At 34.9% G+C, this 18299-nt stretch overlaps 2 protein-coding genes and 1 long non-coding RNA gene across 3 annotated transcripts; all 3 read left to right on the top strand.

Annotated features, from left to right (window-relative positions):
- The first annotated feature begins 5567 nt into the window (after nt 1-5567).
- LOC105445862 lies at nt 5568-9743 on the top strand. Its single transcript, XM_030986349.1, has 2 exons — nt 5568-5704; nt 6664-9743. The coding sequence occupies exon 2, from the start codon at nt 7237-7239 to the stop codon at nt 8221-8223; it is 987 nt and encodes a 328-aa protein (XP_030842209.1). The 5' UTR covers nt 5568-5704; nt 6664-7236; the 3' UTR covers nt 8224-9743.
- A 10-nt stretch (nt 9744-9753) lies between these two features.
- On the top strand, nt 9754-11483 carry LOC115924261. Its single transcript, XR_004064243.1, has 2 exons — nt 9754-9807; nt 9929-11483. It is a non-coding gene; the product is annotated as an uncharacterized LOC115924261 (long non-coding RNA).
- Nucleotides 11484-12853: 1370 nt separating this feature from the next.
- Nucleotides 12854-16509, top strand: LOC115924258. Its single transcript, XM_030986342.1, has 2 exons — nt 12854-12929; nt 14161-16509. Exon 2 carries the CDS (start codon nt 14736-14738, stop codon nt 15762-15764), a length of 1029 nt encoding a protein of 342 aa, XP_030842202.1. The 5' UTR covers nt 12854-12929; nt 14161-14735; the 3' UTR covers nt 15765-16509.
- The last annotated feature ends 1790 nt before the right edge of the window (nt 16510-18299 follow it).

Below are 18299 nucleotides of genomic sequence, written 5' to 3'. Positions count from 1 at the left end.
AATTGAAGAGGAGCTTGCAAGATACGCGACTGATGACAATTTTAAAATTCATAACTTTCCTATTTTTAATGGGATTTTGCTCAAAGTTCCACTAATTTGTTTCTCTCATTTTTCTGCTTTTATTAAAACCAAATCAATATCAGGGTTGACTTCCCCTTTTACACTAAAAGGGATGAGGGAGGCAGATTCAACCCCCTCCCACTTACCATGATACGATTGAGGATTTTTTTTCTTCTTTTCGCTGCAAGCTTTCATGACTTTATCGCCTAGAGTCTTGTACATTTTTTAATACCAGATTTTTCATGTCAGATTTATAGAATTTAGACCCGGAAAGGTACTGCGCAGCATCAAAAATCACACATTTCCCCATATGTATTGTATTGTACACATTGCAGAATTGTCACTCAGAAAGTTGACCACCAAATAGTAAATTGAATCTTGCCTGACATGTCACCATAGTGCATGCATTTCAATATCAGATTCTTTAGAATTTGTCATTCATGAATAACCATTTGGGAAAACAAAAGCCTCACTGTCATTTACAAAATCACACTCTCTTATGTCAAAGAAAAAAGAGTGCTCTGCATACCAATACCATTGCTCACCAGTTCATTTTGCAACTTTTCACTTTTTACCCCGCCCCATATTTAGCTGTATTGCTCCGAGTCACTCTCTGGCAGCAAAATCATGACAAATATGGTATCACTTTGAAGAGGGATAAACACAATTTCTAATGATGATAATCAAAGTGAGGATTAATTATGCCATAACAAGACAGCTAAAAATAAATTCAACTCGGGTGTCCAAACTGCTTTTAAGGGAGCATATATTCTACAATGATAGAAGGAGGCCAATCGCTACAGTTGTCTCTACCTATACGGGTATCCCAATGGGAGGTTAATTCAATATTTTATTAGTAATCATGATTTGCTATTTTTCATTGCATCTTGGATGAAACTAAAGGCATCTCTACTTGCTCCTGCTTTCTGCTTCTCATCATTATTGTCCACAACAAATCCAAACCCTGTGGTTGGCTTCTTGGCAAGATTGATCGGTGTCGAGGTCATCCCACTTAGCGAGATCGACGATAGCTGAGGGTACATCTGGGAAATATGCTGCGCTGTCATGGCCGGCTGATGTAAGGTCATGCTAGGATGAGGATGTTGTGACGAAGGCATATCAACCTGTGGCGTTGCTGTACTGAGCTGTGAGAGAACTTGGTGTGACGAAGCCTTAGGGTCAGAAGATGCTTCCTTGGGGGACACCGTGTTCCAGAGGTCAGAGAACCCTGCCTCTCTGGACATTATAGGATCCATCCTACTTCGCTGAGACGCCTCTGGATCAAGGGATTTCTGATGTACTGGTGTTTCTGCAGAGTTTACATTACTTAAACTATAAGCAGCAGGTGAACTCATTACCTGTGTGAACTCTCCTTGTGTCTTATGATTTGTTGCTGAACTTGGCTTGGTGTCAGACGAGTCTGACTTTGGCATGAACTGGGTGTCTATTAGCAGATCAGCTACTGAATGTCCTTCTTTAGCTTCCTTGTACCTACTGGCAGAACTGAAAAACATCCCTGGTGAGGTCTTCCCAGAGTTTACATTACTTAAACTATAAGCAGCAGGTGAACTCATTACCTGTGTGAACTCTCCTTGTGTCTTATGATTTGTTGCTGAACTTGGCTTGGTGTCTGACGAGTCTGACTTTGGCATGAACTGGGTGTCTATTAGCAGATCAGCTACTGAATGTCCTTCTTTAGCTTCCTTGTGCCTACTGGCAGAACTGAAAAACATCCCTGGTGAGGTCTTCCCTCCAGGAGCTACTGGCGATCTGGTCGCTAAGGTCATACCACTGAACAAAGATCCTCCAGATGAGTTTGGTGCTCCATCTGAGGAAGAAAAGGCATCTGTTGGCGGAACAGTTTTCACTGGAGTTGTGTTAGTTGAGGATGCTAGTATTTCAGCCTCAGCAGCTTCTAATACTGACTGGAACATGAGCTGGCTCTCTGGCATCAGTGGCTGATCTAGACTGGTGTCTGCTTCAAGCCTCTCCAACTGACGTAAAATCTGGAGAAAAAAGAAAGAATTGAGACCAGACTAACAAAAAAAAGAAAACCCTTTCAATTTTTAAAATTTACACTTCAATAGGTAACAAGCAAAAGGCTTCAGGATTATAAAGTGAATATTACTACACATGCATTGGTTCTGATATGACAAACAGACCCTATCCGGAGTTTTACCCCCTGGACATCCACCCCTAGGACGACTACCCCCCCCGGACAACTTCCCCCAGGACAACTAATCTAGGGGGCAGTTGTCCGGGGGTAGTCCTAGAGGGTAGTTGTCCAGAGGGTAGTTGACTGGGGTGGTTATCCGACGGGTGGGTGTCCAGGGGGTAGGTGTCCTAGAACCTAAGCAGACATCTCTATGGATATTTGAACCATTTGCGTTTTTACCATGTGCCTCACTTGTAAGGGGGCTCGGTACGTGATTAAAGGATTAAATATTTTGCTTTATTCTTCTCTCATACATTTGGGGGGAAATCTCACAATATATTCAGTAATTTTTTGATGTGAAGTTTCCTTAAAACATTATTTTTAAGATAAGGGATAGTGAATTTTATCATATATATATATAGACAGGGAGTCGAAATTTGTTAGTACTGGTAGTCCCCTGGAAACTATAAAATAAGATTTTAAAAAAGAGAAGACCAACAAATAATAAATATATTAATAATTTGAGTGATAAGTTTTGATAAAGTTATCACTAGGAAGTAATTAATTTGTCTAGTGGTCATCTCTATATGGTCTAATTGTTCTTTTACAACATCCAAGCCCAGAGTTCAGTCACTAATTGTGTCTCTTAAAGGGTAGAGGGCAGTCCTCTAAATGAAAATTATGAGATCTGATTGATACAAATCTGCATTTTTTTAAAATTAATACACATACCTACACCCACCCACACACCATGAATATTCATAGACATAATTGTGAATATGCATTGATATGAATATTCATACCTTGAGAGCCTTTGTCCTGGTAGCTTTATCTTGACTACCCTGCATTGATGTAAGGTGACAGCTGAGAAGACTAAGAGCCACGTCGGACGAGATTAAATCCTCTTTCAGAATGCCTTCAATGCCAAACAAACAAAGCTGGAAAATATAATAATACAACAGTAAAACGATTAGAAGTTCAAAGCACAATTTTCAGCCCCAAATGAAAGAATATAAAGTTCCTTGTCCCTTTTTCTTTACCATACTTTTTACTTTTACGAATATATAAACATGATTGAGAGAATAGAGGTTAGATGACAGACTGTAATACATAAATGAAACTGTATATCCAAATACCATATTGTTGTTTGGGTCTGGTTTTATTGTCAATTAACATGTACTGTAAATTGGAAATATAAAATGGTTAAGGAACCCCACCTTGTTTATCAGAAAAATCCCAATAAGAATGGTTTGAGTATAATGGACAATTATGGTGTAGCTCCGATTTATCATAAAAGCAAGGTTATTGATTAAGGATAAACAATAGGAAATAAAAGAAGTGATAGAATCATCTTTGATTTGTTCTAGTTTTCTTACTGCTGAACTTTCTTAGATTCCTAAAACTGAACAACTCTACATGTTAGGCATAGAAATTATTAAGACGTCATTTTGTTTCGTGATGATTCCAATAATATATAAACAACATTTAAGTGAGAAAGAAAGAAAATAAATTTGCAATACAATGGAAAACATCACAAAATTGTTCGAATAATTGTTCTATTATACGCGAGAATGCTCTTAGAAATAAGCAACAAACAAAGAAACAGATTAATTGTGCGATACTTACTAACTGCGTGTTGTGGAATGATGTTAGATATGATGTCAGTAGTTCTATCATCTTCTCACAATTTAATAATGAACTCCTAGAAAACAAAAACATAAAATTAAATCAATGAGATGTTTCACAATAGTTTTATAACCACTGTTTATATTTTATAATTTTTTAACTCGGGAGGAATAATTTAACAACCATTGGCACCAAGTCAGCGTTAATTACAAAGTGTTTTTTTTTCTTTTTCTTTTCATAGAGACGCAAAAACAAACAACATTTTCTAAATTTTAAGTACTGATACACATAAATATGATATTTATTTGTTTTACCGGTATATGGAAGAAAACAAATTAATTATATTTTGTTGAGAAGCAGAAGTATTGGGCGTCAACCAACGGTATTCATAGCTAGATTCTTGGTGGATTCATGTATTTCATGTCCTTTTGGCATTATTTTCATTTGCAAAACAGTCAAGATCAAATGTCCTCCCCTTTTTACATGTTATCAAAGCTCTCACTTGGGCACATACTAAATAATGAACAAAGATTTGCTCAATTTGAAAAGATATACTTCTTTTACTAAATGCTATAAATGAATTCATATACTGGAAATGTTTGGTAATAAATTTGAACCTAAAATGCACATTTGCAATGTTATATCTTTATATATGCTTTGGCCTTGTTTTAAGGGTGGGTGGGTGGGTGTTAATAATTGTGTAAGAGGGTGAGATGTACCTCATTATGTTTCATACATCATCATAATGCTATCCTGCAGGCTTGATGGAGTGGACTTTGGACCTGACATTCAAGGGCACAGAGAACATATACACAATATGCACTATGAACATGACAGACAATGAAAGCGGACAAAATATACAGTTCCTCAAGTAGACAAAGGGACATCCCTTCACTGCTATTATGTAAAAAGGTGTAGAACAGGTGAATATGCATGTGACACCTGTTCTACACATTTTTACATAATAGCAGTGAAGGGATGTCCCTTTGTCTACCTGAGGAACTGTATATTTTGTACGCTTTCATTGTCTGTCATGTTCATAGTGATGGGCTGTTCACACACAAAACATAATCACACTGAAAAAGTAATTTGTGTACAGCTAACACGTATAAAATCAACCTAACAAAAACTTACCTGGCATTCTATGGGCTAACTCAGTATGAAAAATAAAAAAATCATATCAACACAGGAAGAAGGTGGTGTTAGTGAAATGGAATGTGATAGTTCTCAGATTCAGAACACAACATAATTATGAGTGAAATTAACCACAAAGGAACTTTTTTAAATATAAACAGAAATCTATCAAAATTAAAATTACCAGACAAAAGATCAGTAGCAAAATATACACTGAACATGTGTCTACCTACCAGTTAAGGTATTTATTGCACCCCCCCCCCTCTCTCTCTCTCATATACATGTATATATACACACAAATATACTGTGAAAAGAAATGAGATAATAATGGTTGCATGTCATAAATCAAGCTCCTCGTCGCTGCCCTAGCTTTAATGTAAACTATCTAACCTTTATTCTATCATTTTTATTTTTTTCCAAGAGAGTTGTTGTAAATACACGGGATATAAGAGGGATTTGAATCAGGTATCAAATTTTCCTGTACTTAATTCATTACATGTTTGTGTAATTCCTAAAAGTGTGAATGGGCCTATTGTTGACATGTACCTCCCAGGGTACTGCATTTTGGAACCATTCCAACTTTCGTTGCAAGCTCATATATTCTCTGTTGTGATGAGGTTTTTGGAAGGCGGGAAATAAACAGCTTTGTGTGGGTTTTTTCCGGAACTGGATTTAACTTCATGTTTTACTAGCAGAAATTTTAAGCAATCTGAAAAGCAAAAGAGTTAGGTAAGTGTATACTTTATTTTTCCTGACCATCTCTGCTGCATGAGTAAATGATACTACCTACTCACAGAGAAGTATATCAAACTAAAGTCAGCTAGAGTACAGTATGTCTGCTCTGAACTTAGTACCTACTAGGCTACTGGTGATCCATTCTCTTCTCTGGACTTTTCTATTTTTATCTGAAAAACATATATGGAGGTGTCATGGTATACTCCCTTGAATCTGAATCCCAAGGTAAGGGGTTTGAATCCCAGCTTGGCACTACCTCCTTTAGCAACAGATTAAACCACATTTGCCTATCTCCACCCAGATGTAAATGGGTACCTGGAAATTACTGGAATAAAAGTATGTGCAGGGCCTATAGGAATAACAACACTGATGGCTTCTCCGGGTAAACACAATTATTACATTATTACCAGTATAAAAATAACAGCTTTTATACAGCGCTTAATACATCTCAGACGTCTCTAATGCTTTACAGATATAATTGGATTGGATTTAGTGCTTGCCCATGCACACACTGTGTGTACAATCTCCACTCCCTGGGGAGCATTCCAGCCAGGCGTGAATTGACATTCAAAAACTGTTTGACCAACAATGACGGTCGCATCCTACCGGGTACCCATTTAAACACCTGGGTGGAGAGTAGCAAGTGTAGGTTAATATCTTGCAAAAGGATATCAGTACCTTGTCAGGAGTCGAACCCTCGGCCTTCACATCTCCAGTCAAGCGCCTTAAACCACTTGACCACGACACTCCCACTTAAAGGGTAAACATAGGGTTTTGATGGGGTTTTAGGTTATATCTTGGGTTGGTTAGGCTAAGGAATAGGTATAAGTGTTGGGTTCAGAGTGGAAGTATAACATTAGCAAGAGCTATAGTGACATAGAGCAACTATCACCACAAATTATGTCATACAATCCACCTAGCTACTCTATTTTTTCTTTTATCAACACATCCAGGCAACAGATATGACATTGCGAGCATTTGAAGCTACTCCAATGGCCACATCTAGACCACATCTGACTCCTACATGGAGATATACAGTCTGCAGGATATTGCTGTTTCATCATAGTGAAATCGAGCCTGACGATTAAAAAGGGACTTCAGTCCTGGTTGGCAGATCACCTTTTGCTGAGTTTCTAATTGCCAAATCTGATGATTTTCACAAGCTGAGAATATCTAGTTGACAAATCCATCTGGAAAAAAAAAGCTGTAACACAATACAGTGCATTACGGCTACAGTTACTAGCTGTAAGAGAACCAGCCAATGTATGAATGCTAGCTAAAGCATTGCATTAACGCTTGCATTTTGAATAACTGGCTGGCATTTAGCCACACCATTTCATCCTGGAGATTTTCTATCGAGTTGGAGATTTCCTATTGAGTTGGATGTAAAAGGTGGAACATTACTGGTCGTGAAATCGATTTAGAATTATATAAAATTCTGACGAACACTTTTTCCTCTTTGCAATTACTGAAGAATTTCTATTGATTTATATTTGGGGAAAATCATAATCTAACCATAATTCAAAATGTTGAAAGTTTTGTTTCATTCGTTGACTGGTGGATTTAAAATCTTAATATTATTCATTTTTATCATTCTCACAAATCTTTATGGATGTAAATCCACACAATTATCTAAAATACAAGGGCAAGAAGCTAACTTGATTTTCCCTTACCCATGTGATAGTACAAAAGTCTCATTACAGCATTCGTACAGAGTCCCATTCTATAGCTCTACAGATGGGTTGTCACTGTCTTTGTCGCAAGATCAGGTACAAAGATACAATGTTCAGAACAGAAATAACACTGAGAATTGCTCTCTGGGGTTTACAATAAGTAATCTACTGAGCATTGATCAAGGGACATACATTTTGTCTGTATACAAGGATGGGGAAATACTAGTTGAACAAACACACAGGATTTGGCTACAGGTTGATTATCCTCCTGGTAAGGCATCATGTGTTGTGAGTGATGAAAAGGGTGGAGACTGGGTTTCAATAGACTGTACAGCTAATGTTGGGAGTCTATCAGGAGAGATTGAATGCTATCAGGATCGTGTATGGATGCCTCCCCTAAGTGATCCTATTGAAACTAGAACATTATTGAAACAGACTATTCTTATCAGAAAATCCCAGCCGGTATTTTGTTGTTCTTCTACTCTGATTGAATACAAAGAAAGAATTGAATGTAATGATACTGCATTGTATCTAGCTGGTAACAATAGCACATACCCAAGTCCTTTGACATCAACAGCTACAACAAGAACTCTGAATGATATCACAGAAACTACAGAAACTCAATCGTACATGGTTTCCAACACAACAATATCAATGAAAGAAAATTATGTGACATCAGTGATTATTCATTCCGTTTTTGTGTGTATTGAAGTTATACTGCTCTTATTCATTGTCTCCCTCATATATAAAAAGAAAAAGGGATTTAGAACATGTGTTGATAAACAGAAAAGTTCTTCTCAAGCAGTACTAATGAAAAAAGATGATCACATTAAAGAATGAATTGTAATGGGTTAATTGGTTGAACTTTCATTGTGTAAATTCATCACAGAAGCTCCTTTATGTATCCCCTGTATATGAACTATATCTTTTTCATGATATATAACAACTAGATAATATCCAATTTACAGATTTGTTGAATGATTAAAAAGTTAGATGGAATGGAGGTCAAATATTAAGTTTTAAATGTTAACAAATCTGGCATTCCATCCCATATTCAGGACATATGAATAACTCTTTAACAAATTTGTCTAATGATTGAAACCAAAAATTCAATGTTGGAGTCTGATTTTCAATGTCCAACATTAAAATGAAGATTTTGTACTGGGGTAAAGAGTATTTGGCAATTCCAGTAATGAGAACACTGACGTACTGATGTCTGTCATTTTGAAGTAATGATTTCACATCAATTATTGAAACACAAGAAAATGCACTTCCTATAGCTTTACTATCAGTGTAATTCATAGCATATTTTCTTCATTGATATAAACTGGGAAATTTTGAGATTTTCTATGGAAAGAGTGAAACTTTCTCTGGGCAATCTGTGTAGATTTTGTCATGCGCCCACCTTGAGCAATGCGGAGCTAAAATTTCCATCTACCTTTCTAGGCTTTCATCCCTGCAATGTGCAGCTGTATAATAATGTAGCTAACTTTGGATCAATTGTATTGAAGTTGTAAAAAAAAAAGTTTGTTTGTTGGTTCATTTTCATTCAGTACTCTGTTCCAAAGAACTGTTTACCCGATAAAGTGTGATGTGAATATAATCTCCTGTAGAGGAAGATAAAAGAAATGAAAGAACCAACTACTTTATTTATCTATAATTTAATGAGCCAAGTTTCTCTAGAAGAAAGACAAGAACACTGCACAGAAATACTAGCTTTGTCAGAATGGCTTCCATTCAATAAGTCAGGATTTTGAATCCAAAAAACTAGGACACTGAGTTACATGTACTTCAATGTTTTTTAAGGTACTATTATGCTATTTTATAATGGCTTCTATTCGATGAGTCAGGATTGTAAATACAGGTTTTTGATGTCCAAAGACGCTTGAATACTGAGTTACATGTAATCAATGTTTTATAAGGTACTATTATGCTATTTTATGATGGCTTCTATTTAATGAGTCAGGATTTCTAAAAGAGTATTTCTTGTCCAAAGACACTGGACACTGAGTTGTATGTACTTTCATGTTTTTTAATTATACTGTTATGCTTTATTATGATGTCTTCCTTTCAATGAGCCAGTATTGTATATGCAGGGTTTGATGTCCAAAGACACTTGGATACCGAGTTATATGTACTTACATATATTTAGATTATACTGTTGATGGCTTCCATTCAATGAGGCAGGATTGTAAATTTAAATTTTTGTTGTGCAAGGACTCTTGATATACTGTATTACATGAACTTCAATCATTGTTTTTGAATGACTATTATGCTCTTTTATTATGTCTTCCATTCAATGAGTCAGGATTGTAAATACAAGTTTTTGTTGATCAAAGACACTTTCATACTGAGTTACATATACTGCCAATGCTTTTTTTAGATTACTATTATGCTCTTTTATTATGTCTTCCATTCAATGAGGTCAGGATTGTAAATACAAGTTTCTGTTGTCCAAAGACACTTTCATACTGTGTTACATGAACTTCAATCATTGTTTTTGAATGACTATTATGCTCTTTTATTATGTCTTCCATTCAATGAGTCAGGATTGTAAATACAAGTTTTTGTTGTCCAAAGACACTTGGACACTGAGTTATGTGTACTTCAATGTTTTTGAATAATGCTCTTTTGTATCGGCTGAATAAATATGAATCCAATTAGTAACAATAAAAAGGATTGCTAGATGGAAATGTTCTTTAACTGTAAATAATGCATTTTTAATTTTTTGGTTGTGTTGTTCTCACAGATTTCCAAATAGGAAAAATATTTGTATGACAGTAAACCAAAGTGATTATTTTACTACAGGACTACAAATAGTTTGTTTTATAATCTAATTTCAAGATACAATACCTGCTTTAGAAATTCCTCACCAGAATATTTACCTTCTAGTGCATTTTTCTGTAATGGATTAACTGATTTAGTCAAAGTGGATGGGTACCCAAACCACCAGAGCAACTGCAAATGTGATGCCCATGGTTACACAATTTAGCTCATGTACTAGTAGTAGATTTATTGTATTATCTCTTTATAATGGATGAGGTTAAAGAAGTATAATCCCTCCTCGCCTGGTCATTGACAATCACTTTGGATGAGCATTTTATTGAAAAAAATTCACTGCCATTTCTCTAGCATCCACAGATAGTAAATAAGTAATAAATAAATAAATAAAAAAGTTACTTATAAAACGCTTACTACCGAAGTCTCTAGTACACCTTAATAGTCTTTATAACTGTAATGTACTTGAGTAATATAAATATATATGTATAATGTAAATATATTAAATAACTGCATGTCTCTCTCTCTCAGGCTCTCTCTTTCAAACAAGCTGTGTCAATATACCTGAAATGTCTTTTTTTTATATTTTGAGAAGTAGCTTTTCTCAAGTTAATATGCATTTGATAAATGCATTTCATCTCTAGTGTGAAAAGAATTCAATGTAAATAGAATATTTATTGGTGCTTATTTCGGAGTGCCATGTGCTTTTTTTCGTTTATTCATGTTGATGTCATGTATTGCCATGTCATCTCATCCATCTAACATGTCACTTAGGGCTCCTTATACACTACATTTGAAACCTAAGTGGAGGGTTGTATCTGCAAATTATTAAATGTTTAATCAAAATGAAACCATACCAAATTATTCAGAAGGCAATTTTTCAGTCACTTTAAATATGCACTTCATCGATGCATTTCATCCATTGTGTGCAAATCGTGTTATGTTTTCTGATTATAATTTTGTGGTTGTTTATGGGTACTTTGTACTTTGATATTAGTTTCCAACCTCTTACCAGAATACCAGTTAACTTTCCTTTTTGTTGAGGGGAAGAAGATTACTTAGCAACTTCAAACTGTATTCCTAGCTAGATTCATGTATTATTAATAATAGTAATAATAACAATAATAAATACTTATAAAGCGCACTTATCTAATAAATTACTCAAGGCACTATACAAAACAATATTAAAATGAATTATTTACAATATGTGAGAAATTTATATTTTAATACTATATATTTTCTGTCTATTTTACTGCTTGCTGTGAATGAATTCATATTAAAAACATTTGCTAATAAATCTGAACCTAAAGTGCCATTTGCAACTTCATATTGTTCTTTGTTTTGTGTGTGGGTTTTGTGAGTTATTGTGTATGAGGGTGAGGTGTACATGTATGTCATTATGTTCCATAAATCATAATCCTATCTTGCAGGCTTGATTGTGTGGACTTTGGATCTATCATTCAATTTCACAGAGAGGTGTGATATGTACACCATAAGGGGTGTTCACACACAAAGCATAATCACATCCTCACTTTCAAAGTGTACCTATCACCCAACAAAATAAAATCAACCTAACAATAATTGACCCGGCATTCTATGGGCGAACGGAGTATACGATGATAGGGTACGAAGAAAATGAAGAATAACATATCGACACAGGAATAAGGCTGAGTTCGTGAAATGGAATCTGATAGTTCTCAGATTAGAAACTTAACAAAATTATGAGTAAAATTAACCATAATGGAAAATGTTAAAATATAAACAGAAATTTAGCAAAATTATCAATTACCTGACAAAAAAAGTTGAAGCAAAATTACGTTGAACTTGTTTCAACTGACAAGTAAACTGAGACTTTCATTGGCAACTATCTCTATCTCTCTCTCTCTCTCTCTCTGTATATATATATATATATATATATATATATATATATATAAACATGTATACTGTGAAAGGAAATGAGAGATGAATGGTTGCATGGCTTAAATCAAGTCCCTGATCATTGCTCTACTTTGATGTAATCTCTCTAAACTATATTCTCTCATTTGTATTTATTTCCATGGGAGTTGTTGTAAAAACACTTATAGGTGTATGTATATTTATTTGTATGTATATATATATTTTAAAATCAGGGGTGATAGTGAGAGTTAAAAAAAAAGAAATCGTTTAGTGAGAATTTTTAAAAAAAAAAGGGTTTTAGAAATCAGACCGAATCGAGTTTCCCGAGCGCCTGCATGCGTTCAAGCAAGTCATGAAAAAACGGTACTTCACCCTCCAAATTCCAAACTGAATTTGATTTATTTATTTTTAAATAAAAAACGATTAAATTTGGCAAATAATCAGGCCTAATATATATATATATATATATATATATATATATATATATATATATATGTGTGTAATCTCACTTATCTCGCATGTGAACAGGCAAATAATTATGTGAGATTTTAATCAGGAATCAAATGCAACGTTATCCTGCACTTAATTCTTTTCATTTGATTTTATTTATTTGAATCCATATTTCTTAAAAAGTGTGAATTGGCCTAATGTTGGCATGTACCTCCCAGGGACGGGTACAAAATTGTTGAACCATTCCAGCTTTCGTTGATTGGATGCTATTTATATTCTCTGTTGTCAAGAGGAAGTAGCGAAAAGTCATACTCCACCTAGGAATATTCAAATTTGTATGGTTTTCATTGGAGCTGCATTCGAGTTGTCTTCATGTTTCACAAGCGCAGTTTTTAAGCAATGTCAACATGCAAAGGAGTTAGGTAAGTGTATAATTTGTTTATATATACTCTCTGTTAAATAATGATGTAATGTATTTTGATTTAAAGTGAAAACCACAACATTATTGATTGCTTTGTATAATTACATATTTCAAATCTGAAGAAAAATGTTCCAAATGTTCTACATAAAGAGAACAGCTCAATTAGCAATTTTCTTTCAGGACTACAGCTGAACAATTCATCAATCCTTATTTCCTAGCAAGGTCATCTCTCCTGCATGAGCATAATTATGATACTACATACTCACAAAGAAGTAGGCCTACACACGAATAAAGTAAAAGTATATCTGCTCTGAACTTGAAGCACTTTTGGTGATCTATTTTTTTCTCCGAGGTTTACTGTTTTTATCTATAAAACGGTTCTAGGACACTGAACCCCTGGAAATCCACCCCGGATAACCACCCCCAGTCAACTACCCCTAGGACAACTACCTCTTAGGTCAACCACCCTTTAGGACGACTATCCCCAGGACAAAAACCCCCGGACAACTACCCCTAGGACAACTACCTAACTAAGGGTTATTTAAGCGGAACAAAATGAAATTGTCATTTATTATGTAAAATGTAAAATTCAAGCTGTAACTTCCTTCTTCTTTTCTTCCTGTAAATGTCTTTACCTTATGTTATCTTCATCTTTCCTCTGTCCTCTGTTGTTGTGAATGTATGTTCTATGTTTTTTTAATATAAAATAAGTTTATATCTTGTTTATTCTAAGTATTTATTTGGGGATAATTCTCATCAAGCTAATTTTGGCTTTCATGATTCCCCACTTCCTTTTATCTTATGTTGATAATGAACGAACATGTAAATACTTTTGATGTTTTTTAAAAGAGAGTGTAATAAATAAATGAAAAAATTAAATGAAATGAATCCCAGCCTGGCAATAAACTTATTTGATAAGAAATAAATCCACATATGGCCCTCTCTACTAAGATGTATATTGGGTAACTGGCGATTAATACAAGAACAACAGAACTAATGAGGCTTCCCTGAGTAAACAAAATTATTATATGATAACCAGTAATATGTTAAACATTGGGTTTTGATGGGGTTTTAGGTTATATGTTGGGTTGGTTCTGCTAAGGGATAGGTATAGTGTTGGGTCCATGGTGGAAGTTAGAGCTATAGAGCTAGTGACCATAGAAAAACTATCCCCACAATATAATGTATGTTGTACAATCCACCTACTCTATTTTTTCTTTTAACACATCCAGGCAATGATTAGGACATCTGGCATCTGGGGCTATTCTAATGGCCATTACTCTACCATCACTGAATCCTAAATGGAGAGATATGGTCTGCAGGTTATTGGTGTTTGATCAAAGTGAAATGGAGCTCGGTAATTAAGAAGGGAATAATTCAGTCCTGGTTGACAGATCAACTCTTGCTGTATGTCTAATTGTCCAATCTGATGATTTTTACACACTGACAATCTTCATTTGACGAATCCATCAGGAACAAAAGCTGGAACACAATACAGTAGATTACGGCTACAAGCCTACAATGACTGCATGATTCATGCCGATTATGTGACAGAACAAGCCGGTGTATGTGTTAGCAGAAAATTAGATTGCACTTTTAAACATTTTGAACAACTGGATGGCTTTTAGCCAAATCGTTTTCATCTGAAATTTTTCGAACGACTTGGATGTCAAAGGTGAAGCAGTATCATTTGTGAATGATATAGAATACTAACGATCACTTTCTCCTACTTACAGTTCAAAGTAACAATCTTTTACTCAGCATTTTGGGAAGAATCTCTACGGCCGGTATTCTACCATAAATCACAATGGTTGAAGTTTTGTTTCATTCCTTGACTGGTGGATTTAAAATCCCAATATTATTTGTTTCTATCATTCTCATGAATCTATATGGATGTAAATCCACACAATTATCTAAAATACAAGGGCAAGAAGCTAACTTGATTTTCCCATACCCATGTGACAGTACAGAAGTCACTTTATTACATCATTTAAGCACAGCCCCATTTTATCGCTCGACAGACGGGTCAGCGCTATCATTGCCTCCATTTCAGGTCAATAGATTCCATGTGCAAAATAGAATCAAAAATAGAAACTGCTCTCTGGATCTTACAATAACTAATCTAATGAGAATTGATGCAGGGAAATACATCTCATTGGTTTACAAGGATGGGAAGTCAATTGTTGATCACACAACAAGAGTCGAACTGCAAATAGACTATCCTCCTGGTAAGGCATCATGTGATGTGAGTGAAGGAAAGGGTGGAGACTGGGTTTCAATAGACTGTACAGCTAATGTTGGTAGTCTATCAGGAAAGATTGAATGCTATCAGGATGGTGTATGGATGCCTTCCCTAACTGACCCCAGTGAAACTGTCACTTTATTAACACAGACCATTCTCATCAGAAAATCTCTGCCAGTATTTTGTTGTTCTTCTTTTTTGGATGAAAAGAAAGAAAGATGTGAATGTAAGGATACTGGTCTGTTTATAACTGATGATGATAGCAATGACCCTTGCCCTCCTTTAGAAATTACAACAATGCCTCTTCCTACCACTCTCACAGAAAACAATCAAAGTGATTACTATTCCAATATGACGTCCTCCATTCCAATTAATATGGAAACATGCAACTTTGATAGCATTCAGTTTATAATTTCCATTACTATTGAATCTATAGTGCTAATCTTGGTTTTTGTTATGGTGTATAAAATGATAAAAAGGGTGAGAAATACTGAATTAATAAAATATGCTCCTCTTACTTTGTGTTGTTGGCCCATATCTTCCAATAACAAAAAAGATTTGAATGACACAGTTTTTAGTTTATCACAGGTTTAATAGTTTAATTTCAAGATACAATACTTGCTTTACAAATTTCTCACCGGACTATTTACCTTTTTTAATTTTAATTTTTAATTTTTCCATTTTCTCTAATGGATTAACTGATGTACAGTCTAGTCAAAGTGGATAGGTATCCATTATCCAAACCACCAGAGCGACTGCAAATGTGATGCCCACGGTTAGCTGAATGCTAAATGTAGATACAATCTGCAGGTTATCGCTGTTTTATCAAATTGAAATCAAGCCGGATGATTAAGAAGACTATTCAGTCCTGATGAATTTTACAAGCTAAGAATATATCGTTTATGAATCCATCAGAAACAAAAGCTGGAATACAATACAGTACATCACGGCTACAATTACTGCCGAACTCATGCCTGTGTATGTCTAGTGTGTTAGAGAACCAGCCGATGTATGAATTTTAGCTAAATAATTGATTGCATTTACGCTTGCATTTTGAATAACTGGCTGGCTTTTGGCCACACCATTTCCATCTGGAAATTTTTTATTGAGTTGGAAGTCAAAGGTGTAACATATTACTGTTTATGAAATATATGTAGACAGGGATCACTTTATCCTCTTTGCAGTTACTGAAAAACCTCTGTATTTGGGGCAAAAATCTGAACCTAACCGTAATTCAAAATGCAACAAGTTTTATTTCATCCTTGAATGGTGGATTTCAAATCCCAATATTATTAAAGATAAAGGTGATTTCTGGTCATGCGATTGCATTGTTAAAGAAAAGGTGTGGAATGGATCAGAAAATTTGATCATGTAGCATGTAAGTATTGATGTGTAGTGCAAGGTTCTGGAGCCATCAAAATCATAATAAATTTTGCCCTGTCTTGGTTAAGTAACAAGCACTGTACACAGAAAGATGTATATGGGACTGCACAAAATGGTCTCGGGGCTACTAACCTTGATTTCCTTATCTTTCTATGCTCATTACTCAGCCAGTATACATTTTCTACCAAAAGTGTTTGGCAAACGACATTTATTTGTACTCTTGAACATTCAGTGTAAGTATCGCTTGAATCTGTGAGAATTCATTTTTCTTTATTTACCAGAACTCAAGTTTATCTTTAATTTCTAATATTAATCTATACGGATGTAAGTCAACACAATTATCTCAAATACAAGGGCAAGGAGCTCTCATGTTTTTTCCCATACTTATGTGATGGTGCAAGAGTCACATTATCCATTGACAGATAGATCAATGCTGTCATTGCCTGGAGGTCAGCTTTATAGATAGGTACAAAATAGAAACGAGAATGGAAACTGCTTCCTGGATTTTACAATGAATAACCTAATGAGAAGTGATGCAGGGAAATATACATTTGTTTACAAGGGTAGGCAACTAATTGGTGATCTCATAACAGAGTTTATATGCAGTGCATATCATAGCCTATTTTCTTTATTGGTATGAATTGGGAATTTTTTAATATTTTCTATAGAAAGAGTGTAACTTTCTCTGAACACTGAGCAATCTTTGTAGTTTTTGTCATGAGCCCACCTTGAGCAATACGGAGCTAATTGCCATTTACTTTTCTAAACTATTATTCCTGAACTGTGCAGCTGTATGATGTAGAGAAAATTTCGATGAATTGTTTTGAAGTTGTAGAAAAGTTTTTTTTTTCATTCCTGTATTCCGTTCCAAAGAATTCTTTATCTGATAAAGAAAGTGCGAAGATAAACTGAAATAACTACCTGGTTGAATCTCTAGAAAGAAATCGAGAACACTGCACAACAATACTAGCTTTGTCAGAATGGCTCCAATTCAATGAGTCAGGGTTGTATATACAGGGTTTGATGTCCAAAGACACTTTGACACTGAGTTACATTTACTTCAATGTTTTTTTGAATGAAACTGTTATGCTTTATTACGATGGCTCCTGTTCAATGTGTCAGGATTGTATACAGGGTTAGATGTCCAAAGACACTTTGACACTGAGTTACATTTACTTTAAGGTTTTTATGAATGGAACTGTTATGCTTTATAACGATGGTTTTTATTCAATGTGTCAGGATTGTATACAGGGTAAGATGTCAAAAGACACTTTGACACTGAGTTACATTTACTTCAATGTTTTTTTGAATGAAACTGTTATGCTTTATTACGATGGCTTCTATTCAATGTGTCAGGATTGTATACAGGGTTAGATGTCCAAAGACACTTTGACACTGAGTTACATTTACTTCAATGTTTTTTTTTAATGAAACTGTTATGCTTTATAACGATGGCTTCTATTCAATGTGTCAGGATGGTATACAGGGTTAGATGTCCAAAGACACTTTGACACTGAGTTACATTTACTTCAATGTTTTTTTGGAATGAAACTGTTATGCTTTATTACGATGGCTTCTATTCAATGTGTCAGGATTGTATACAGGGTTTGATGTCCAAAGACACTTTGACACTGAGTTACATTTACTTCAATGTTTTTTTTTGAATGAAACTGTTATGCTTTATAACGATGGCTTCTATTCAATGTGTCAGGATTGTATACAGGGTTTGATGTCCAAAGACACTTT

Source organism: Strongylocentrotus purpuratus, unplaced genomic scaffold (genome assembly GCF_000002235.5).
Source record: "Strongylocentrotus purpuratus isolate Spur 01 unplaced genomic scaffold, Spur_5.0 spur5_contig_837, whole genome shotgun sequence".
Classification (NCBI taxonomy): domain Eukaryota; kingdom Metazoa; phylum Echinodermata; class Echinoidea; order Camarodonta; family Strongylocentrotidae; genus Strongylocentrotus; species Strongylocentrotus purpuratus.
This window is presented reverse-complemented; position numbering and strand designations above follow the sequence as displayed.

Coding starts and splice junctions, on each gene's coding strand:
- LOC105445862 (XM_030986349.1), top strand. CDS start 7,237: ATGTTGAAAGTTTTGTTTCATTCGTTGACTGGTGGATTTAAAATCTTA.
- LOC115924258 (XM_030986342.1), top strand. CDS start 14,736: ATGGTTGAAGTTTTGTTTCATTCCTTGACTGGTGGATTTAAAATCCCA.